General features: G+C 52.2%; 1 protein-coding gene across 4 annotated transcripts in view; it reads right to left on the bottom strand.

Annotated features, from left to right (window-relative positions):
• TOM1L2 (target of myb1 like 2 membrane trafficking protein) overlaps positions 1–24,570 on the bottom strand; it is a 112,004-nt gene that overhangs the window by 38,131 nt on the left and 49,303 nt on the right. For all 4 annotated transcript variants that reach the window (XM_040630152.1, XM_040630153.1, XM_040630155.1 and 1 more), the window contains exons 2-4: positions 17,606–17,690; positions 10,599–10,677; positions 3,431–3,580 (exon numbers count right to left, since the gene is read on the bottom strand). In XM_040630152.1, coding sequence (XP_040486086.1) covers positions 3,431–3,580; positions 10,599–10,677; positions 17,606–17,690 — 314 coding nt within the window. The remainder of the gene's footprint in view (positions 1–3,430; positions 3,581–10,598; positions 10,678–17,605; positions 17,691–24,570) is intronic.

Genomic DNA, 24,570 nt, shown 5'->3' with positions numbered 1-24,570 from the left:
CAGCACTCGCCCCTCCCGGGCGGGGGCGGGGGGGGGGGAGCATCAGACTCTCAGGGCGGACTGCCCAGTCCTCACACGTACATTCAACAGGCAAATAAAGTCATCTTGTCTCCCCAAGGAGTTAAGAACGGGCTGACCATGCAGTACGTGCAACACTCATCAGCCGGGCTTTAGAGAGGACGCGTCAGTGCAAACGTTGCGCAGCTAAAGGTCGCGGTGCTGGCGGGAAGGAGAGAAGGGCCTGCTGGTCTAAGTACTGAACTGGAGCACGGCGGAAGAGCGCGGGGCTCTTTGGGTGCGGGTCATATTCCGCCTCACAACACAGGGCCTGGTGACCCCGGTATATTCAGTTTGTAAAAACTAATCCAGTTGTACGTGCGAGTCTGATGTGTGATCCCCTGTACGTTTAGAGAATTCAGGAAAAAGGAAAGAAAAGGCTGAAGATCCCATTTGTTCTTCTGTGCACCCCATTCCAGAAGCCAAGCCAGCCGCCACCTCTGAATGCTATCTGCTTTTTTCTGTTGGGTGGCCAGGACCAAAGACAAAAAGTTCCTCATGAAACTTCTAAACCTGGAGAGGAAGAACCCTTCCCAGGCAGGTAAGCAAGCCCACCGGGGAGTATCCTTATACAAAGCCCTCGGCGGTTTCCCAGCTCGACCATCCAGGGCATCCTGGTAGACAAGGAGCCCGCGAAGCCCTCAGGGGCCCATCCTGCTCCTGCCCCTGTGGATGGGTGTGCATGCTGCCGCCAAGCCGCCAGGGGGCGTCCTCACGACACGGGCGCTGTGCCCCGGAGGACTGATCCCAGACTCCAGATTGGGAGTAAGGAGGCAGGGACACAGGCCCCCGTTTTACAGATTAGGAGGCAGAAGCCCAGAGAGGTTCAAATACCTGCTGAGGTTACACAGCTGGGAGAAGCAGTGCTAAGAGCAGGCGGTGACCCTGATGGGAAAGCTGGGCCGGCGCCCCTGGGGACAGCCACAGCCACAGCCACAGCCACAGCCAGTGCACGAGGCTCCCTGTGCCCTGCCCCGCAGCCAAGAGGGGCTACGCAGGTCACAAGTCCGGCTCGGGGGGCGCCTGGGTGGCACCAGGGGCACCTGGGTGGCACAGCGGTTAAGCGTCTGCCTTCGGCTCAGGGCGTGATCCCGGCGTTATGGGATCGAGCCCCATATCAGGCTCTTCCGCTATGAGCCTGCTTCTTCCTCTCCCGCTCCCCCTGCTTGTGTTCCCTCTCTCGCTGGCTGTCTCTATCTCTGTCAAATAAATAAATAAAATCTTAAAAAAAAAAAAAAACAAGCCCGGCTCGGGGTGGCCAACCACCCACCGGGCCTGGCCACCGGACGTGCTCCTTCCAGGTCTGACTCCAGAGAGACCTTGCCTGTGACCACTGTGGGACTGCACAAGGCTGCGGTGCCCCCTCTGTTGTGAGCAAAAAGCCACGATTTACTGGCCTGACATCCAATACTGGGAGTGTCGAAGCAGGGGAGTGTACTGGGAAAGTCCCAGATTGGGGGAGTCGAGGGCAGAAGTGGGGGTGGGGAGGGTAGAGGGTGAAGTGGTTTGCACCTGTGTGTGTGTGTGTGTGTGTGTGTGTGCGCGCGCGCGCATGTGTGAAAGAAAGAGGGAGGGAGGGAAGGAGAGACACGGAGACACACCAGGTGGGCAGACTGAAGGGACAGGGACCACCTAAGAAAACACAGGAGGCGGCTCTGCTGTCACCCCCACTCCTCCCTCTCCTTACAGCTTCAGCAAACCACGGTCCCCCATTCGTTAGGAAAAACAACTTACTGAACACCCACTCTACACAATCAACTGCTCCAGACGCTGGGGATATGATGTCCCTGGACTCCCGGAGAACGCAGAGCGAGACAGATGAGACAAAGGTGAGCCCACAAGTAGAGAAGACCACAAAAGAGGGTGATAGGAGAGGGGGCGTGCTGTCAACCTAGGGGTGGGCAGGCCTCTGGGGGCTGTCTGAAGGATGGAGAGGATTTGCAGGCACAGGACGCAGGAAACAACCTCAGCCGGGGTCCCACTTTCCTCTCCAGGGTCCGCTGCCGCCACCACCTCGAATGCCCCCTACGCCCACCCCTGATCACAGTACCTCCTGCCCAGCCCACCCCCCTCTCCCCTCGGCTCCTGAAGACGACAGCACTAATGCGCTTGCTGACGAGCATGCCTTCTGCCCTGTCACCAGGGGGCTCGGTCTAAAATCCAGATCCATCTGTGCACACCCAGCTCAGAAATGTGCAGCGGTTCCCCACTGCCCACAGGACAGAGCATCAACTGTCAGCGTGCCCGCCCACAAGCCCCTGACCATCCATCCTTCTGGCCTCATCTCCTGGCCCCAGACGTTCTTCATCACACGCTATGCTCCCTGTGATGGCTTTAAAGCATCCTCTTCTCTTTAAGACGAGCAGCTTCAGTCCCCGGCTCTGGAGGCTGGACCTGGTGCCTCCCTTCTAACAAATGGAATATGACAGAAAAGATGGTGCGTGACTTCTGAGAGTCAGTCCCCAGAGGCGCGGCAGCTTCTTTCCCGAGCTCTCTTGGATCCCTTGCTCTAGGGACAACCCGCTGCCATGTTGCAAGGACACTCAGGAGTCCGCACAGCAAGAAACTCAAGCCTCCTACCAGCAGCCAGCGCGGAACTGGGGCCCCCTGCCAACAGCCCTGTGGTGAGCCATCCTGGACATGGCTCCTCCAGCTCATTGAGCCCACAGATGAGGCAATTCTGGCTGACTCTCGACCACAACGTCCCGAGAGCTCCTGAGGCCAGAATCACTCATCTAAGCCGCTCCTGAATTCCTGACCCACAGAAACAATGAGGTAATAAACAGTTGCTGCGTTAAACCCCTAAGTTTTGGGGTAATTTGTTACAGAGCCCGTAATAATGAACACATCACACATGTGTCAACTGCTCTTTGATGCACATGCTACCCCCAGGGCCACTTCGCACACTCTGACCTTTCCGCCAAGCTCCCCACGTCCATCAGGGTCCAAAAGAAATGTCACCTCCTCAGTGAATCACTCTTTAACACCGTCTCCCCCGATCCCACCCTGCCTGCCGCAGAGCTGGCCCCGACCCAGTGCCTCGCCGGCCCTGTACATGGCTCTAGTGTGGCCCTTCCTACTCCATGTCTTCCCAATGGCTCAGAGGCCCATGAGGGCCCCCCACCTGCCCCTGGGGGCGACAGAGAGCCAGGCACCCAGAAAACCAGTAAAGGCTCTGTCAACTGGCTTGAGAGCCACCTCTCAGGGTTTTATTCCAGTGCGATGAGTGTAGAAACAAACATTTTGCAACACATATTTAAACCCAGGAGGGTCTCCATTCTTTCCTCCGAATGATGGGAAAGCATGAGGACCCCCTGCTCAGGGGCCCCACCTCACTCGGTCTCAACAAACTGGACAAAGGGAGCTCGCCTACCTGGATCAGAGCGAGCACCTTGTCCTGCACAATGGTGGGAGGGTTGTTCTTGGGAGAGATGATCTTGACCAGGACGCTGTCGATGAAATCCCGGTTGGCCACGAGAATGTGGAAGCGGTGGCCACAGTTCTTCACACACGTCTCCAGCACCTGAGAAGGGAGGAGAGGAAACCATGGCAGCTGAGCTTCCACCCCAACCCCGCCCTTTGCTTCTCCCACACGGTCCCACCATCTCCTCCAGAGCCACACGGGGATGGCACTGCATCCCTCCACTCTAATTCAGGCGTCCCTGGTTGACTGAAGTCGCCTGTCCCTGCACAATCATTGAGCAATTCGTTGGTAATTGAGGCTCCAGTTTTGCATGAGAAGGATGCTGGTGTTTTAATGAGATCAAAATGACTGAGCGGGCCCTGAAAGTTAGCATTTTAACTCCTCTCTCCGGGCTTCTGGGTGTGAGACATTAGCCAACGGGACTCAGGCTCTGTCACAGAGAGGGCTGCTGTGACAGCCTGAATTGCCACGTGAATTATTGGCCCTTGGATGTGAGGAAGCAAGCAAACACACACACTCACTCAGCCTCATACACACACACAGCCTCACACACACACACTCAGCCTCACACACACACACACACACTCACTCAGCCTCACACACACACACACACGCAGCCTCACACACACACACACACGCAGCCTCACACACACACACTCACTCAGCCTCACACACACACACACACACACACTCAGCCTCACACACACACACACACGCAGCCTCACACACACACACTCACTCAGCCTCACACACACACACACACACACACACACACACAGACACACACGCCCCACAGAACCCTGCCTCCACAACTAAAATCGGCAATGACTAAGGACTTTCTACTCCCAATAAATGGTTTGTGGGCCTCAGCTGCCAGTCAGCTTCAAGGTCCATGTTCACTCCAAACCCTGCTCGCTCTTCCCCTGTCTGGAAAAATGAGGTACACGGGCCTTAGCCATGCAGAAGCACAGCGCATGCGGGTTCTGGCCGGATGGCCAGCGTGGGCTTAAATCTCAGCTCTGCCACCTCCTCCCTAAACGGCCTGGGACAAGCCTGTCTGAGCCTCAGCTTCCTCATCTGTAAGGTGGGCACATGAGTACCCCTTTGCAGGACCGTAGTAAGGATGACAGAGTATGTTCGAACCATCTAGCACGGTGCCCTGCATGGGGGGGCCGGTCAATGAGGACTGTGATGTCATGATTACCATTCAGGAGGCTGCTGTACACACGTGAGGAAAGGGACAACTTCCCAGTCACCAGAGGACAGGGGAGAAGCCCCCTGGAACTCAGGGGTCCCCACTGAGGGTCTCCAGCCCTGAACACAGCTTTCCGAACTTCTCAGCGCTCTGTAAACCAGACCATACAGTCACCCGGCCCTTCCCGTACCAGCACCCCCGTGCCCCGGTCAACTAGCGGGAAATGCCTCCTTGGAATGTGCCCGGCAACAGGGGACATTTCTGGCTGCCTGGGTACCTAAACGGAGCTGACCACTGGTTACCTCACGCAGCCCTTCCACAGGGCTGGGTTCATACCATGAGGCATTACCTTGACCAAGCACGGCCATTAGGAAGGCCCGCACCCTTCACACTAACGGAGAGCGGACTACCAGCTGGGCATTATGTGGGAGACTTCACGTTATATACCATTTCGTTCCAGTCTCATAATGAATTAATTCTCTTTCAGTGGATCAGCCTTCCCCAGAGCCCTTGTCTCCTCACCCACAATGAGGCCACAGGGCCACCCCCTGCCCCCCTAACAGCTCTCTTCCAAGATCAGCTGGGAGTCCCTCAGATGACAGGCAATGGGTGCCAGATTTCCTATTCCTTCTTCTGGTCCTGGAAATCGCCTGGTAAGGTGGGTATTATCCCATTTTTGAGATGCTGAAGCTGAGGCCTGGAGATGCTGGTGACTTCACCAAGGAGGCCAGAGCTGGCATATGCCCCCAGCCTGGCAGCCACACAGCCAGTCAAAACGGTGCCTTTTTTTTTTTTTTTTAAAGATTTTATTCATTCATTTGACAGAGAAAGAGACAGCCAGCGAGAGAGGGAACACTAGCAGGGGAGTGGGAGAGGAAGAAGCAGGTTCCCAGTGGAGGAGCCTGACGTGGGGCTCGATCCCAGGATCCTGGGATCACGCCCCGAGCCGAAGGCAGACGCTTAATGACTGAGCCACCCAGGCACCCCAAAACGGTGCCTTTCCCCACTGCCTGCCTGCACTGTGGGAGGCTCCGGGTTCTGCTCGGTTTGCCCAGAGACCCCAAAGCTCAGCATCCTCGCGTCACCAAAGTTTTCCTCAGCCAAGGGGGCATCCTTGTTCTTAGCCCCTGCATGTGCCTGATTCCGGATGGCCACAAGGGAACCAGCATTCACCCCCACAGTGACCATGGGGGCTGCAGAGAGGAACCAGAGGGGTTCTTCCTGCCCTCTGGGAACTCACAGTTCCCCTTCTTTCTAGAATCCTCTGAAACCCTCTCCTCACTTTGCCTATGCAGGCATCGGGTTGCTGGGGCCAAGGCAGGTGGCAGGAAGAATGGCTTATTTTATGAAGAGCAGGTGGAGAAGGGAAGGGCAGGAGGCTGGGAAGAAAGCAGCTGTGGTGGGAAAGAACATGGATAAAGGGGAGCAGGAAGGCCCACATGGCAGGGCAGCCGAAGCTCTGCCACCACGCTCAGGGCAACAGTGGGCCAGGACGCCCGTCTCACCTTTGAGGAGCACATCCTTACGTCTTCCAGGACAGCAGACTTTAAAGTCAGTGTGGCCTAGGCTGGCCCACGGGGCTCAGATACAGGTTTGGAAATGCCGTGGACAGAGGTGGTGTGTGCTCCAGAGCAGCCCTGAAGCCTAGCAGAGCAGGAGATGCAGGAGGCTCTCCCTGGCTGGCAAAGGCCACTCAGCCACTTCAGGGACTCTGCCAAAAAATGCCCTTGGTAAAGGGTCCTTGTGGGTTGTAGAGCATGAAACACACAGCAGCCATTTTCCAGCAGCCAAAGCCCACGGAGTGACAACAGGTGCCCCTAAGCAATCAGAAATGGCATTTCAAGTCCATATGCTGAGGCCCAAGCGGAGAACTCTCCAGGTCTCTAACAAACTCCTGTTTGGAGTAAGTATTAGTATCTTTGTCAAAGGCCCATAAGGAGCAGGAGGACTGAGAGCAACTAATACAGTAAAGGAAGACAAAGACAGAGAAGCTGTAAGAGTAGACATGAGATCACACGACATGCAGCAGGCTGGAGCCTTCGGTGTAGGCACAGGGATCTGCACATGTCAGAAGGCTCCCAAAGGCATCTCTAGATTTGTAGCGAAGACCTGACTACATCGACAAATAAGCAAAGAAAAAACACAAAACTTAGGAATAAATTTAACCAAGGAGGTGAAAGAATTGTACCCTGATTTTAAGACCCTGATGAGAGAAATTAAAGAAGCCACAAACAAATGGAAAGATATCCCATGTTCATGGATTGGAAGAACTAATATTATTAAAATGTCCATACTACCTAAAACCATCTATAGATTTCACAGAAATAGGAGAAACAATCCTAAAATTCATATGGAACCATAAAAAACCCTGAATAGCCAGAGCAATCTTGAGAAAGAATAGTAAAGGTGGAGACCTCATACTTCCTGATTTCAAACTATAGTACAGAGCTATAATAATCAACACAGTATGGTACTGGCATAAAAAAAGGACAACGGAACAGAACTGAGGGCCCAGAAATAAACCCATACATACATACACGGTCAACTAATATTTAATGAGAGAGGTATGACAACGGTTCAATGGAGAAAGGAAGTCTGATAAACAGTGTTGGGGCAACTGGATAACCACATGCAGAAGAATGAAACTGCACCCCTATCTTATACCATTCACAAAAATTAACTTGAAATGGACTAATGACTTAAATGTAGGACCCGAAACTGTAAAACTACCAAAAGATAACACAGGAGAAAAGTTCCTTGACATTGGTCTTGGCAAAGATTTTTTGGATGTGACACCAAAAGCAAAGGCAACAAAAACAAAAATAAATAAGCAGGACTATGCCAAACTAAAAAGCTTTTGCACAGCAGAAGAAACAATCAGCAAACTAAAAAGACACTCTACAGAAAGGGAAAAAATATTTGCAAACCATCTATCCAATAAGGGGTTAATCTCAAAAATACATAAGGAACTTAACTCAAGAGCAAAAAGCCCCCCAAAAAACAAAAAACCAAAACAATCCAATTAAAAGTAGCCAAAGGTGGGGCGCCTGGCTGGCTCAGTCAGAGCATATGACTCTTGATCTCGGAGTCGTGAGTTCAAGCCCCATACTGGGTGTAGAGATTACTAAAAATAAATAAATAAACTTAAAAAAAACGGGCAGAGGACTTTAAATAGACATGAGTTCAAGGAAGATGCACAGATGGCCAACAGGCACGCGAGAAGATGCTCCACATCACTCATCATCAGGGAAACGCAAATCAAAACCACAGTAAGAGACCACCTCACACTTGTCAGGATGGCTAGTATCAAAAAGACAAGAGAGAAGGGTTGGCGAGGACGCGGAGAAAAGGGAATCCTTGTGCACTGTTGGTGGGAATGTAAATTGGTGCAGCCACTATGGAAAACAGTATGGAGGTTCCCCCCCAAAAAAATAAAAACAGAGCTACCTCATGATCCAGCAATCCCACTTCTGAGTATATATTTAAAAGAAATGAAAACGGTATCAAAGAGATATCTGTACCCCCATGTTCACTGCAGCATTATTCACAATAGCCAAGACATGGAAACAGTCGAAGTATCTACCGATGGATGAATGTATAAAGACAATGTGATATATGTGTGATATTTCTTTATCCATGTATACACACACACACACACACACAGACCCCACACTGGAATACTATTCATCCGTAAAAAGGAAGTAAATCCTGCCTTTTGCGACAACACGGATGGACCTTGAGGTCATTATGCTAAGTGAAATGAGTCAAATACAGGAAAACAAATACCCAATTTTCTCACTTACATGCGGAATCTAAAAAAGCTGAACTCATAGCAACAGAGGAGAATGGTCGCTGTGGGGCAGGGGAAACGGGGAGATGTTGGTCAAAGGGTACAAATTCCCAGCTGTAAGACGAGCAAGCTCTGGGGATCTAATGTATAGCATGACGACCGTAATTAACAATACGGTAGTATATACTTGACAGGTAAGAAATTAGATTTTGTTTTGAAAGACTTATTTGAGAGAGAGAGCAAGTGCGTATGCGCGGGAATCTACAAGCTGGAGGAGAGGCAGAGGGAGAGGGAAAGAATCCTCAAGCAGAATCCCCTCTGAGCAGGAAGCCCAAGACGGGCTTGATCCCTGGACCCTGCGATCATGACCTGAGCAGAAATCAAGAGCTGGACACTCAACCAACTGAGCCACCCAGGCGCCCCAAGAAATTAGATCTTAAATGCTATCCCCTCCCTCCCCAACAAAGGTAATTATGTGAGGGGATAGAGGTGTTTACTAACCTTATGGTGGTAATCATTTTACAATATACATGTGTATCAAATCATCACATTGTATACTTTCAACTTACGTATGTTGTATGTCAATATCTCAATAAAGGTGGGAGAGTAATAATAATAATAATAATAATAATAATAATAATAATAAACCTAACCATCAGGAAAGGTTCAATAATGTTCACCACGTTCTTCCACAAGGAAGTAAAGGTAGAGACCACTTTAGAAAGATTTCCATCCTTGGGGACCTGGGTGGCTCAGTCCGTTGAATGTCTGACTCTTGGGTTTTGGTTCAGGTTGTGATCTCAGGGTCGTGAGATCGAGCCCCGCGTTGGGCTCCGTGCTCAGTGCGGAATCTCCTTGAGATTCTCTGCCTCTCCCTCTGCCCCTCCCCCATTCAGTGTGCACTCATGTGCTCTCTTTCTCTAAAATAAATAAATAAATAAAATCTTGAAAAAAAAAAAAAAGACAGACTTCCATCCAACCAATATGGTGACCATGACGTTGGGCGTGTAAAGGGGTATGTTTTAGATACCAGGAAACTGCCCCAACATCTTCGAGCTCATTCCCTGGTGATTTTAGCTACTCTGAAAACAATTCATTTTGGGCATCACTCTGGGTTTAGTGAATGCCATGGCTCAAATTCTGAGAAAAAAACCCAAAAGCTTTCAAAGTCACTATTTCTCAGCTGGTCTTTTCTGCCTTTATTCTTCTAACCCCAATTCCCTGACAGAGAACACTCTCCTAATAAGTCTTGGGTTTTCACTTGGGTGAAAAATCCAAACAGTTTCTCTTGCTTTAAAAGGAAAGATGTTATAGCTGTTTTGGATAAACAACAAACTATTCAAACCTGCAGAGAAGCCCACGTGCTGACCTGTTAGAGCTTTCATTATAAAAACTCCCCGCGGCCCAGATTTTGCCACATCTGAGTAACTGTTAGCTTTCTTGACAGAAATAACAGCCGAAGTTGTCCCTTTGAGTTTCATGACATTTCAATAAAGGGCAAAAATCTGGTCCGTTTCTCCCTGAAAGGAGTCACCAGGCTGACTTTCTTCAGAACCTCTGCACCAATGACCAGTTTTTACCCCATAATCCACAACTGGGCACTCACTAGCCCGAAGTCTGGGCAAACCCCCAGACCTCTCTCCACATTGAGGGAACGACACATCTGCTTGGGAAGGTTACTGTAAGCGAGCTCTTTAACACCTGAAAAGCTCAGCACAGTCCCGGGAAGGTTCTGGGTGGAAGGCAGCAGGTCTGTAAGGAGGGACCTGACCCCTAGATAGGGCAGCTAGCGTGGCTGTGTCACAGCAGGCTGGTGGCCGGAAGGACGTCCACAGCCAGGCCCTCGGCTTCTCTGCGCTGGGGTTCTGTACTAGTCAGTGCTGCGCATGCCTGATCCTCTGCTCACATGTACCAGCTCGCAGCTCATCCCCCACTTTGGGGGGAAGGCAGGAAAACCCAAGGGCACTATGGGAAGGCTCTGCTACCCCGGTGGCACTCGCACCAAGCCATCCGTAGGCCGTGGCTGCCGGAGGCTGTGCTGAGTGGACAGAGGGAAGGCCCTGGGAGCGGGGCAGGGCCGTGAACATGGATTTCCCCAGAAGCTTTCCCACCCCCACGAGGGCAGCACTCACTGTCAATGCCAGCATGACCTCTCTGTAGTTCCGGTTCCCGTTGAGGCGCTTCTTCAAGGCTCGAATGGCGTCCTTTGGCCTGGAAAGAAGGACATGTTAAAATCCTTGCAAGTTCCACTCGGGGCGCTACCCTAGAGAGTCACTCCTGTTTGTGTGAACCAGCATATCCACAAGGCTGTCTGTTACACACAAAGTGTTAGATGGCATGTCTATCTAAATAAAAAGCAAACGAAATTTCCATCATTGTGAAACAGGTTAACTTTTTAAAAAAAATTTTTTTTAAGTTTTATTTATTTTTTGTAATCTCTACGCCCAATGTGGGTCGAACTCACGACCCTGAGATCAAGAGTCGCATGCTCTTCTGACTGAGCCAGCCAGGCACCCTGAAACATTAATTTAGATCACGTTTATCCACACAATGGAACACTATAAAGCTGCGGGAAAGAATAGACACTCCTTATTGCACCAATATGGAGCCAACTCAAAGAAATGTGAACAGTCGTGTGCAGAGCAGCGTATAAGGTATGCTTCTCTTTGGCTTATAAAAGAACAACATACATACATACATACATAGTACACACACCAGCAGAGGGAAGAGAATCTCTGGAAGGAGCTCCCCAAAAGCTGGTAACTCTGGCTGCCCCTCAGGAGGGGAACTGGGTGGCAGAGAGTAGGGGCGGGAGGTTTTTCACCGGGCTTGTTTGCAGTCCTTTTGCATTTTGCATCCTACGCAAGGATTCTTTATTCGGAACAGTAACTAACCCAGTGGTGTGGGAGTATGCCGAAGAGACAGCGGACCAAGACACGGAAGAAAGAATGGCCAGCTCCTTGATGAGGCTTAGATGTTCAGCTCCTCCCCAGCTCCACGGAACTCCTTTCTGCCCAAGAAAACTTAAGGGACGCCTGGGTGGCTCAGTCAGTTAAGTGTCTGCCTTCATCTCGGGTTAGGATGTCAGGGTCCTGGGATCAAAGTCCTGCATCGGACTCCCAGCTCATCGGGGAGTCTGCTTCTCCCTCTGTCCCTCCTCCCGCTCATGCTGTCTCTCAAATAAATAAAACTCTTACGAACGAACGAACGAACGAAAAAGAAAACTTAAATTAAGTCTCCTCAAAACCCAAAGCATTGTGTGTTTTTAGGTAATGGAGCTGGTGTGGATTCCCAGAGGCATGTTCATAAGCTGATTGTTTGGAACCTGGAACATATTCCTCCTTATTTCACAGTCACCCAGCCAGCCCTCTAGAAGCTGCTAGTCGGTGCAGCCCTTGAGTCTAACAAGTTATTTCGTTTATTCGAAGCCAGGATCCAACAAAGCTGCGGAGCCCACTGCTACCTCTGGCATGAAGCCCCCCACCCCCACCCCATCACCTGTGCTCCTGGGAGTTCCCAGTCTGGCTACAGGCTGGCCTTTTGCTATCACAAGTGGGCTCCAGCCTTCCCCTGATCAACGTGTCAGAATATCTCGGTCTTTCGAACGCTGAAGGTTTGTAAGTCAGGGACCTCCTATTCCTACAGCTCTGAAATATTTATGATCTCTTTACCAGAGGAAAAAGTCCTTTCAAATATGTGTGAGGCAGCGGGGGGAAGGGAGGGTAGAAGCTCTGCTCATAGCCCCGTGTAGACATAAATACACAGGAGCCGGCCAAGGCTTCTAGAAGAAATTTTAAAACGCCCTGAGTCACCTATTTCCCATTCCCAACTTGAAACGTGGCTGCCTGCAGGAATTCTTGGCTCCGGAGCCCAAAGGCTGATGGGACGAGGCTCTCTGGGGAATGGGTCCCTGCCAAGTGTGTTTGCAGTATGGCTGCAGTTTCCAAACAGGGATGCTGATTTCTGCAAATATGACAAGCTCCTGGCTTTGAGGACTGTTTGTGGACTTGAGCTGGTGAGGGTCAGTGGCTGCTGGCCAGGAGCGTGGATTGATATCCTCTCTCTCAAAGGCTCTGCCAAGCCACAGTCAGCCCTGACCCACGGCTGCCATCCCTCTCCATCCAGCTTCATCCCTCTCCTCTTGAACTTCCACGGAGCAGAAAAATGAGAACAGCCTCCAAGGGCTGCGGTCACTTAGTGCTCCCAGAGCAGAGCGCGCAGAGCTCTCCCAGTGTGGGGGTGATGGTGGTGGTGGAAAAATCAGAGAGTCAGCAGGCTCCCGGGTTAGAGTTAAAATGGAAATTCATCGGCGGGAAGTACTGCCTCGGAGTGACTGGGTGAGCACAAAAGCAAGTATTTATCTCTCTCCCCGGGGGAGAAGCTTCAGAAAGGAAGATCAAAGTCATGTCAGAGGAATTGCAAAGTTTCAAGCAGCAGCCGCAGATGAAACAGCAAGGAGCTGGAATCAGGGAAAAAGGAGAGAAGGAAGAGTCAAGAGCCAAGATGGAGCAGGGGAGCAGAAGGGAGCAGGAGGAGAGTGGCCCCCCGGCAGATGCCCGGCCGCCCTGGAAGCGTTCAGCAGGAAGGCCAGCACCCAGGGCCTCAGGACCTGGCCTCTGGATCATCTTCGGCCTCCCCGAGGTCTCCTCCACCCCAGGCTCCCAAGAACCCTTCTTTCTAGTCATACTTGAACTCCTCTTGTCCTTTGGCTCCAGAACCAAGGCTCCCAGGAGGACACGGCTGCCCCTCCTCCCGCGCTCCAGACTCTTCCTCTCCCTTGCATCCTCCCTCCCTTCCCCTCTCTCTGCTGTTACCCTGCTCCATCCTGCACGTTCCGGCTGAGAGGCTGGGGTCCAAAGGTTCCCTGAGCCAGGGAAGGTCCAGACGTGGTCATGAACATGACCCAGGTCAGAGGACCTTTCTTGGAGACACACATCAGAGTCACCTGGGGAGCACATACCCAATCCACACTCCTGGGCCCAAACTAGGTAGGTCTGCGCAAGGTCTGGTAAACAGGGCCTAAAACAGTCCCAGGCGGGCTCTCGAGCAGACACTCCTGGTTAGTGTCCAATGATTCAGGGGACGAGGGGCACAAGGCCTTAGGATGGAGAGCATCTCAGTTTGGGCACTTTAGGGAAAGCCAAGAGGGGCCTGGGGGGCAGTTCACCCAATGTGCACCCACCGGGACCACAACCTCCTAGAGGTGAAGCTCTGAGTAAGGAAGTGTAGGCAGAGTTTTGGCCGCTAGAGCCAAGTTAGCATGGCCCTGCATCTTGCCTCTGCCCTTTTCAGCCATGCCGTGAAGACCTCTGGCAAGTGACCAAACCACTCTGGACCTCAGTTTCTTCAACATGGGCTGCGCCTGCCTTCTGGGGTTGTCGCGTGGCGCCACGTGATCTGGTGCAATCCAGGGCTCGCGTGGCGGCCAGGCACACAGACGGCAAGCGCTCAGGGCATGGCGGACAGGGACAGGGCAGTCAACCCACAGGGATCAGGACCCAGGACTGGCCAGATAACACTACAGCTCAGAGTGTGGAGGACGTCACGTGCCGTGTTAAGTCTTTCACGGATAAAGAACACAGCCCTATGCAGAGCACGGACATGGATCCACACATAGCCAGACATTTCAGAATATTTACTGCTTTGATCCTTCTAACAAGCCTATGTGATAGGCACTATTCGTCCCCACACTTTGTAAATGAGGACACCGAGACACAGGGACACACGGCGAGGGAGCGGAGGGCCTAGAATTCCAGCCCAGGCAGGTGGCTCCAGGCTCCACACGTCTAACCCCACAACACTCCCCGTCCCACTCCTGCCCAACAGCCTGGGTGTCCACCTTCCCGCCTGCCAGCACCCACCTCCCCTGGCGGACGCCCTCCTATGCTGCAAGACCCCACTTGGGTGTCCCCTCGTCCAAGCAGCCTCCGCCACGGACAGCCCCAGGGCCAGCCAGGGGCCGTGGCTCTGGTCTCTCCCCGTTAGAGGCAGCGCCTCTTGGCGCACTGTGTTACGGTGATGCTCTGCCTTCCTCATCAGATGGGAGTCCCTTAGGGATTCCATCCATTTATTCTTATTTACCAAATGCTTGTCAACAGTCAATTATGTGTACGCTGGGCTAGGTGTTGGCATAAAATGGTGCGTGAAACGGAATTCTGCCCTCACTGAACGCACAGCTGAGGGGGCCTAACAAACACATCACACACATGTGAATGTACACGGATGGGCCTGGTATCATACAGGGTACTGTGAAATCATAGACGGGGGGACTTGTCCAGATTAGGGAGACAGGAGTGTCAGGGAAATGCGCTTCAAACTGAGCTCCAGCGAAAGACAGAACTCATCGGTGAAAGGGAGAGGTGAGGGGGAAACAGCAGGAACGCTGAGACTGAGACCGAATCCCTGAAACAGGAAGGAGCTGATGGGGTGCCCGACCGTTAGTCGAACTTCAGAGTTTAGGAAGAGAGGTGACAATCACCTCACGGTAGAGGCTAAGACAGAAATTGGCCGGGCGTCCCTGAGGTGCTCTCACCCAGAACGGCAGGACCGGGAGCGCGGGCCACCTTAGAAGGAAGGCGAGCTGAGTGTTGGGAAAGGAAGGCGATCCGCCTCCTAGACCCCGGAAGGAGGAAGCTCGGCTCTCGCACCTCCCCACTCTCCCTGCTCACCCAGACTGCTTGCGGCCCCCACACACTGCCCTTTCGTGCTCTTATCTACACTCCGCCTTCTCTTCCTGCCCCACTGAGGCACAGCCCAAAGCCTGCCCCGTGTCTGCTGCAAAGGGCGCGTGCCTCGGCCACAGCCCGCCCGCTCCTGCAGTCCTGCAGGGTGAGCCCCTCAAGAGTCTCTGGGCCACACTCGCCTCGGCATCCTGGAACCCACTGCACCTCCATCTGTGGGGTCCACTGTGTCTGGACAACCAGAGAAAAGGGGACAGGAGAAAGAAGGGAGCCAGTGACTCTGGCATTGGAAACGCACAGCCCCCCACAACTCTGGGACCTGGACGTGTGCCAGGCGCCAAGCTGACCACCTACATTAGAGGCAGCGATATGCCATCTTTGCCCCAAGATGCCCACACGTACACTTCCAGCGCAGGCCCCTGCCCCAGCTCCGTATCCCTCTCTGCACCAGGACGGGCAGCATGGCACCTGGGGCCTAGCAGGCAGCTCTGACCTGAGGCATTTTAGCTGACCTTCTCATCTCTGCCCCTCAGCCTGTTCCCTTCGCGAGGTGGCTCAGCCCATAACACTGGAGGCTCCCTGACTCTTCTCTTCTCTCAGGCCCACATAAACCTCCACAAACCCCCCTGGCTCCACCTTCTGAATATATTCTGAAGCTGACCATTCCTCTCTCCCTCCCCTACTGTCATCCACGTCAAAACTGCCATCATCGCACTCCCCCTAACTCACTCCCCCCTTTCTGTCCTTCCCACCCCCAGCCAGGCCATTCGGATCATGGCAGCCAGAGCAATCTCTTTAAAATGTGTTAGACCTGGGCACCTGGGTGACTCAGTCGGTTGGGTTTCTGCCTTCGGCTTGGGTCATGATCCCAGGGTCCTGGGATCAAGTCCTGCATCTGGCTCCCTGCTCAGGGGGGAGTCTGCTTCTCTCTCTTCCTCTGCGCCTCCCTCCAGCTTGTGCACACGCACTCTCTCTCGATAAATAAATAAAATCTTTAAATAAATAAATGAGTTAGTTAGGCCACGCCCTTCTCTGCTCAAATCCCCTCCCCTCCAAGTCAAGGCCAGAGCCCTGCACTGTTTGGATGGGCACACGTCTGACCCCTCCTCCCTCTCCCCACTCTGGCCCTGCGAGCCTCTTGCCTTCCTCAAACATACACCCTGCCCTCTGTCCTAGGACTGACTGTTGTGCTTGCTGTTCCCTCTGCCTGGAAGGTTCTCTCCTGCTGTCACGCGCACACCTCACCCCCTCATCTCCTTCAAGTCGCTCTTCAATGTCACCTTCTCAAGTGAGGCTTTCCTTGATTCCTCCACTTAAAATCGCTGACTCCCCGGGGTGCCTGGGTGACTCAGTCGGTTAAGCGGCGGACTCTTGATTTCAACCTAGGTCATGCTCTCGGGATGGGAGATGGAGTCCCGTGTCAGGCTCCGTGCTCAGCGCTGGGTCTGCTTGGGATTCTCTCTCCCTTTCCCTCTGCCTCCCCACCTCCCCCGCCACCATTCGAGTATGTGTACTCTCCAAATAAATAAATAAAATTAAAAAAAAAAATGCTAACTCCCAGCCTTCACCCTCCCTCGCCTCATTTCACTCCAGACTTGTCACCAGCTGACCATGTAATGTGGCCACGTAATGTAACATGTAATGGCTTTCAGGGCGTCTGTCCTGCTCCCTGCCGTGCCCTGGGCATTCACACTAGGGCCCAGCATGAGGCAGCCACTCAGTAAATATCTGTCCACTGAAAACAGGACCTGCCCCAGCTTATACACGGCAAGGCTGCAAGGGCTGGCACCAAGATGCAAGCCCGGGGCTGCCAGAGTCTGGCCTGTCCCTCTCCGCACTCCGGGGATGGCTGGAGAGGGCGTGCCCATAGTAGATAACGTTCTGTATAGCGTGGACAGAGTGCAGAACACAGACCAATCTGGATGAATGTAAACAGAACGTAGCTGGACTGCCGAAGAGGATATACAGTGAACAGCCTGAAAAACCGACCCGGCAGGGCAGGGATTGCGGGGGGTTGCCAAACACACTCGCTGCTCTGTGCCTCACGCGGCCCTCTCCCCCTACGGACGCCATGGGCCCACTCCCTCCTGCGGCTCCAGTCCAACAAAGCAGGACAGAGACAGCCTCACGTTGGTGAAGGGGAGATAGAACCAGGGAGGAGGGCAGGAGGAGGTGACGACAATGACAGGGACCAAGTAACCAGGAGACTTCATTGTCACTGTGATTCAAAGCCGGTCATTAAAAGAGGGCGTCACTGCTGTGGGGCTCGGGGGCGGGCAGCAAGAGGAAAGATAATGAAGAGTGTCCGTTTATTAGATGCCAAAGCAAACAGACTGGGAACAAAACACAGAGTAAAACACCCCCACCCTTCAGCGTGGACAGGCTCTGTCTGAGTGACCCCCCAGGAGCTGACCAGCCTCACGGAAGATGGCGGGGTAGGGGGCAGGAAGCACACATACCCTTCCTCTGTCTCATTGATGATGTCGCAGATCTCCATGTTCAACGTCCAGTCCTCGCTCTGCAGGGAGCCATCTGTTGCCTTTTCTGTAAAATCAGAGAGAAGACGGATTTACATTTCTCCCGGAATATGGGGGCCCTGGCAGGAAACAGGAAGGGCCCAGAACCACCACATTCTCCTCCCAAGCAGATGGGCTGAGCCAACAGAGCAGTTCTAGGGGTGCTGCTTTCACAACGGAACATCCAGAGAGAGAGAGAGGGATCTGGGCCTGAATCTTGCAAGATAAAAAGTTCTGGAGGTTGGCTGCGTGAGGGCGCAGAGGTACTTAACACTTAAAACATGGTTAAGATGGCAATCTTTATGTGATGTGTGTCGTAACACAATTACAACTTTCAAAAATTAAATTAAAAAACCCCACAGCCCCCTTCAGGTAGGTATTATTCCCTCCCGCATTTAAAAGGAAGGAAACAGGCTCGGAAAGGTTGGGTATTTGGCAGGATCTCATCATTGGATTGGGGCTGACATGCATGCAAGGTCAGGTCTGCCCGTCTCTAAAGCCTAGACAGTTGCACGACACCTGCCCGGCTGCTAGCCAAGTGGGACTTCGGTTGTAGCTCATACCAATTCTAACCCTGCCCCTTCCCAACTGTACACTCCGTGACAGCGAGATCACTGCCACCATTTTGTTCCTACAACCCATACTTCCACTGGTACTCAAACAATAACACAGATGACCTCCGTACATGCTGGAAGGGTCCTTGTTCTTTACATAACATACTAGAACTCACAACGTCCAAACAAAGCCTATACCTACAGGCAGTGACAACACACTCTAAAAATATAGCTGTTGCTCTAAACATTTGTGCGGCAGCTTCGGTCTGCATTTAAAAGCCTCGTTTTCATTTTTGCCAAAAAAGACATATTCCCAACTTTTCTGCCCTCTTTAGTCCTCTCCATAGCACCCAAAGCCCCTTGACCCGCTGGAACAAGCAAACCCACCCACAAATGAGGAGGATCTGCTTCAGGCGAATGCAGCAGACTAGGCAGGGCACTGGGAGATTGGAGGAGCCCGTCACCAAAGTCCACGAGGGTGCCAGGCTGGCAGGAGACAGAGGCAGTATTTGGTGAGTGCCTTGTACAAGAAGAGGAAAGTGTGTGCAGAGAGGGAGAGGCAGGGATGAGAACCCGTGTCGGAGACCGCGCAGAGGCACACAGGCCCCAGAGACGCTGCTCCCCTGCACGGCATGCGCATGCGTGTCGAAGAGGAGCCACATTAGGAGAGCCACTTCGGGGGTGCGGACAAGAGCCATGGTGGGAGGGGGAGGAGGGATAGGTCCCCAGGAAGGATGGCTCGAAGCACCAGTCAGCTTCGCCTGGAGAAGCAAAGATGAAGGGCAGAGGCTACAGGAAGGCTGAGGGGACAGGCGGGAGGAAGCATCTGGAATGGGCCCAGCAGTGTGCTCCCTTGGCACCAGGCTTCAGCGGGGTCCAGAGCAGGTAAGCATGTGGGTGAAACAGTTCGTGCCTCCAGCCCACCCCTCTCCCCGCCACACTCGGCTGTCTCTGAACAGCCTTCCCCTTCGAGGTGTCCATTCCCAGAAGAGGCAACTCCCCAAAAGGTCCCCCACAGCAGGGAGTGTCTGTGGCCACAAACGCAGAGCATATCCTCAAGATAAAGCCTCTGGGCCTGCAGGCGGCGGGTCTTCCACCCTCTGAGCCCACCTGGGGAGAGGCCAGGGGCCCAAGGGCCCTTCGGAGCTGGTCATCTGTCCCCGTCACAGCACCGGCAGCGGCACAGACTCTCAGAGAAAGAAAGTCTGTGACTGCACTTTGGTAGGGCCACAGGGACACTGTCTTGGGAGGCTTAATGGAGGAAATATTAAATCAATGAAACCTCATTTCCAAGTTTGGTTTAGCAGCAGAATCCATTACCCTTATACTCACCCGCTCCCTTCCTCTAATAATACCGGGAAGGGGTTCAAAGGCATGATAACTGATCCTCCGGGTAGCGCATTCTATTCAATTACTGGGATTCTGAGTTTCCAAGCTAAAAGATATATACTCGTTTTGATTATAAAGAATCAACCCAAAAAGAATGCTGCTTTCTTTTCATTTTGCTGGAAATGCCACATAAATACAACAGTGGGTTTTTGGCTCGGCTGAAACAGATGAGGGAAGTAACGCTGACAAAGGAGCTCAAATCAGTTCTGATTTCTCTCTCCTCATAAAAGAATTCCCAGCAATGGGAACAAAGTTGTATCTGATTGCCCCTGGAACTGCCGCCACTCAAAGCGGGCTCCCTCGTTCGCGCCCTGTCCCCAGGCCAGAGGAAGCAAAATTCAATCTCATTTCTTTTGTCACGTAAATCGTCAAGACCTAAGATAAATCCTGGTGCAACAGCAGAAACACAAAGCTCCAGGGAGCAATGGGGCAGGTCATTCCCACCAGCCAGCCCTCGGGACAGATACAGATCAAAACGCCAGTGACCCTGGCTGCAAAAGCTGACCTTTCCAGGTTCTCTGGTGAAATGCTAATGGTGAGGGGCTGAGCAGGACAGGGCTGGGCAGGGCAGGGCTGAGCAGGACAGGGCTGTGCTAAGCAGAGCAAGCCAGGGAAGAGTTGGACTGGGATGAGCAGGGCTGGGCAAGGCAGGGCAGGGCAGGGCTGGGCAGGGCTGGGCTGGGCAAGGCAAGGCCAGGCAGGGCAGGACTGGACAGAGCAGGGCGGGGCTGGGCAGGGCTGGACTGGGCTGAGCAGGGCAGGGTTGGGCAGGGCAGGATTGGGCAGGGTGGGGCAGGGCTGGACTGGGCTAAGCAGGGCAATGCAGGACTGGGCAGGGCACGGCATGACTGGGCAGGGCTGGGCTCGACTGGGCTGAGCAGGGCAGACACAGCTCCCATGAAACCTTCAGTGCAAGACAGTAGGCTAGCTCAATGCTGTTGCCATGGCATTTTCCCCATTCAGAAAAGGCTGCCTCGAGCCTGGTGGAGGCTGGGGATGCCCAGAAGCCTGGACCCTGCTGGCAATGATAGCACTCTCCCCGGCTTGGTTTCTCGGTGCCCCCACCCCCACAGCCCGAAATCCCAGGCAGTCTTGCTGGCGGGAGCCTCACAATCCAGTGGCATGGTTTCTTGGCTGCTGCTGTCTACACTCTGATGTTAAATATAGAGACTTCAGAGCAGCAGCACCAGAAGGCAAGAGGGCTGGCTTTAACATTTTGCATTCAGCAACATCCTTTTGGTGAGAATGGAGGAAAAAACAGCCAAATTATCTACCCCCCAACAATCAAGGGTGTGGGGAGGAGCCCAGAGGCAGTGGCACAAAGGAACAGCACAGGGTTGCTTCATGCCAGGTGTAGGGGAAGAGGAGAAGGGGGTTTGGGTGGGCAGGAAGCTCATCGGATAATATGCACCAGTAACAGGAGATGAACCTTCTGGATTACTATACGCCAGTGAGGCAGGCTGGCATATACCAGTCAGGTGGAAAGAAAAATCAATCCTGACATTCTACACAGAGCCATTATTGTCTATTGCTTCAAATTCCTAACATGCTTTGTGAATGTTAATTGCAGCTGCTCCCCTTCCACTGGAGAGACAAGAGAATGAATTCCAAATACTCATCCCTATTTTATAGGATGTCCTTTTCTCTGACAGCTGTCCCTGCTCCTGTCTCACCCTTCCTCAAAGGAAGATAACAGGACAAGAAGAAGGGATACAAAGTACGTGTGGCCAGCCTGTAGACTATTATGAGGCAGCTTTCTAACTTTAAGGCAAAAGAAAGCCCCACGGTCCCCATGCCCTTTACTCAAGATTGGCAGAGCCTGGGATGTGCCATGCACTGCCCCTGCAGACGGAGAGAGGGCGATGATTAAGACTGTACCTTAAGAGGTCAGTCTAATGGGAGAGTGGAAGGCGGTGAGTTAAGATACGGTGAGCCGGAGCTGTGACAGAGGACAAGCACAGCACTCTGGGTGGCTTTGATACCTGTGCCCTGGTGCCAAGGAGCAGGGAGGAAATTAATGGCCCCCCGCACACACATTGTGACAGACAACAGCATGCTTCTTTAAGCAGAACATAAAGGTTGACAAGATAAGCCAGAGAGAACCAGCCAGTGGCTGTGTGGTCCCAGAGGAAGCTACTAAGCCTCTGTCTCTCACTCCCCAGCTAGAGATCACCAGGGGAGTGCAGGAGGTGGACCAGTGCTTCCCAAACTTGCCGGCAGGTTAGAATCGCCAGGACGCTAGAGAGCTAGCTAGCTATCAAGAGGCAGTGGGGGAGGGGAGACAGAGGGAGCGGGAGAGAGAAACCCAAGCAGACTCAGCACCAAGCACAGAGCCCCGTGTCGGGGCTCGATCTCACGCCCCTGAGATCACGACCTGAGCTGAAACCAAGAGTCGGATGCTTAACCGACTGCGCCCCCAGCAGCCCCTCACCAGGACAAGAAGCTTTTTCAAAGTATTCCTGCCTTGGTCCCACCTCACACCTTCTGATCAGAACCTCAAGGGCACACGGCCAGGTACACACATGCTCGAACAGCTCGCTGGGTGCCTCCACGTGCAGCTGGCACTGAGAACCCGGGGGAAGAAGCGCCAACATGGGTCATCCAGCCGACACAGTGGACCGCGCGGCTATGAAGTGCTGGACCGTGGGGACACAGTGGAAGGCAAGACAGTCTAGTCCCCGCCCTCATGAAGCTCCTGGCCCACAGGAGGACAAGGAGTCAAGTGACTCTGGCTCCAGTCCTGGCTTGGCCTCTGTTGATGCTGAGCTCTTGGGACTTATGCCGGTTTCTTCTCTGGGCATTAGATCTCCTGACAAGTGAGCTAACAGGCCCAGATGATCTCTGATCCTGACCCTCCTCATCCCCCACCCCGCTCTGACAGCATGTTGGCCTATGTGTACTTTTTCTTCTTCTTTGGCAATGGTGATTTTTTTTTTAAATTGTGGTAAGATGTATGTAACATAAAATTTACCATTTGAGCCATTTAAAAAAATATATTTTATCTATTTATTTGTCAGAGAGAGAGAGAGTGAGCGAGAGCACAAGCAGAGGGAGGAGCAGCAGGCAGAGAGAGAAGCAGGCTCCCCACGGAGCAAGGAGACTGATGCGGGACTTGACCCCAGGACCGTGGGATCATGACCTGAGCCAAAGGCAGACGCTTCACCGACTGAGCCACCCAGGCGTCCCCATCTGAGCCATTTTTAAGTGTACAGCTCAGTGGCGTGAAATACATTTCACATCGCTGTGCAACCCACCCCCCATCCACAGAACTCTTCATCTTCTCACAAACTGAAACTGTCCCGTTTCAACACTAACTGCCTGCTCCCCCCCCACCCCAGCCCCTGGCAACCACCATTGTACTTTCTGTCTCCATGTACGTGACAACTCTAAGAACTTCATATAAGTGGAAACACACAGTATTTCTTTTTTTGTGTCTGGCTTATCCCACTTAGTATAATGTCCTCAAGCCTCATCTACCTCGTAGCAGGTGTCAGAATTTCATTCCTTTTGAAGGCTGAATGATATTCCGTCCCACGTATACCACATTTTGCTTATCTATTCGCCTGCGGGTAGATGCACGGCTTGTTCCCACCGTTTGGCTCCTATGAATGCTGCTAGGAACACGGTGTGCAAGCATCTGTTTGAGCCCCTTTCTTTTTTCCTTCCTTTCTTTCTTTCTAAGATTTTATTTATTCGCTTGAGAGAGCGAGTGATCGATCGAGCATGTGAGGGGAGGGGCAGAGGGTGAGAGAGAAGCAGAGCAGGGAGCCCGATGCAGGGATCGACTCCCAGGACCCTGAGATCATGACCTGAGCTGAAGGCTTAACCATCTGAGCCACCCAGGCGCCCCCGAGCCCCTTCTTTCTATTCTTTTGGGTATATACCCAGAAGTGGAATTACTGGATCTTATGATAATACTATGTTTAACTGTTTAAAAACCACCAAACTGCGTTCCACAGAAGCAGCTTACATTCCCACCAGCAACGGACAACGGTTCCAACTTCTCTACGTCCTCGCCAACACCTGTTATTTTATATCTCACTGTGGTTCTGATGCGTACTTCCTAATGACTTAGCACTGTTGAGCATCTTTTCACATGTTCATTGACCATCTATTTATCTTCTTTGGGTGAATGTCTATTCGAGTCAATTTCTGAATGAGGTAGCCTTGCTGAATTTGTTTATTGGTTCTGACAGGGTTCTTTTTCACAAAATCTTCAAGGTTTATTTCTACATATAAGGTCATGTCATTTTGTTATCAAATTGCAAAAGTTCTTTACATATTCTGGATACTAATCCTTTATCAGATGTATATTTTGCAAATATTTTCTCCCATTCTGTAGGTTGTCTTTTTACTCTCTTGATAATGTCTTTTGATGCACAAAAGTTCCTAATTTTGATGAAGTCCAATTTACCTATTTTTTTCTTTTGTTGCCTATGCTTTTGGTATGATAGCCAAGAAATCACTGCTAAATCCAACATTATTATACTTTTTCCCTGTAGTTTTCTTCATTTTTTAAAAAAGATTTAATTAATTAATGTATCTGAGAGAGAGGGGGCGCTAGTGGAAGGAGGGGTAGGGGGAGAGAATCTTCAAGCAGACTCCCCAGTGAGCACAGGGCCCAACTTGGGGCTCGATCCCACAACACTTGAGATCTTGACCTGAGCAGAAATCAAGACTCAAGACGCTTAATTGACTGAGCCACCCAGGCGCCCCTCCCTGTGTTTAGGTCTTTGATCTATTTGAATTTTCCTGTGGAATAAGGTAAAGATCCAACTTCATTCTTGAGTGCGTGCATATCCAGTTTTCCCAGCACCATCTGTTGAAAAGACTGTCCTTTCCCCACTGAAAGGTCTTGGCACCCTTGTTGAAAATCAACTGACCATATGTGAGAGGATTAATTTCTGGGCTTTCTATTCTGTTCCATTGGTCTATATCTGTCTTTACACCAGTACCACACTATTC

Source organism: Ursus maritimus, unplaced genomic scaffold (genome assembly GCF_017311325.1).
Source record: "Ursus maritimus isolate PB19 unplaced genomic scaffold, ASM1731132v1 scaffold_14, whole genome shotgun sequence".
NCBI classification, from domain to species: domain Eukaryota; kingdom Metazoa; phylum Chordata; class Mammalia; order Carnivora; family Ursidae; genus Ursus; species Ursus maritimus.
Note: the sequence above shows the minus strand (reverse complement) of the source record. Positions and strands in the feature narration are given on the sequence as shown.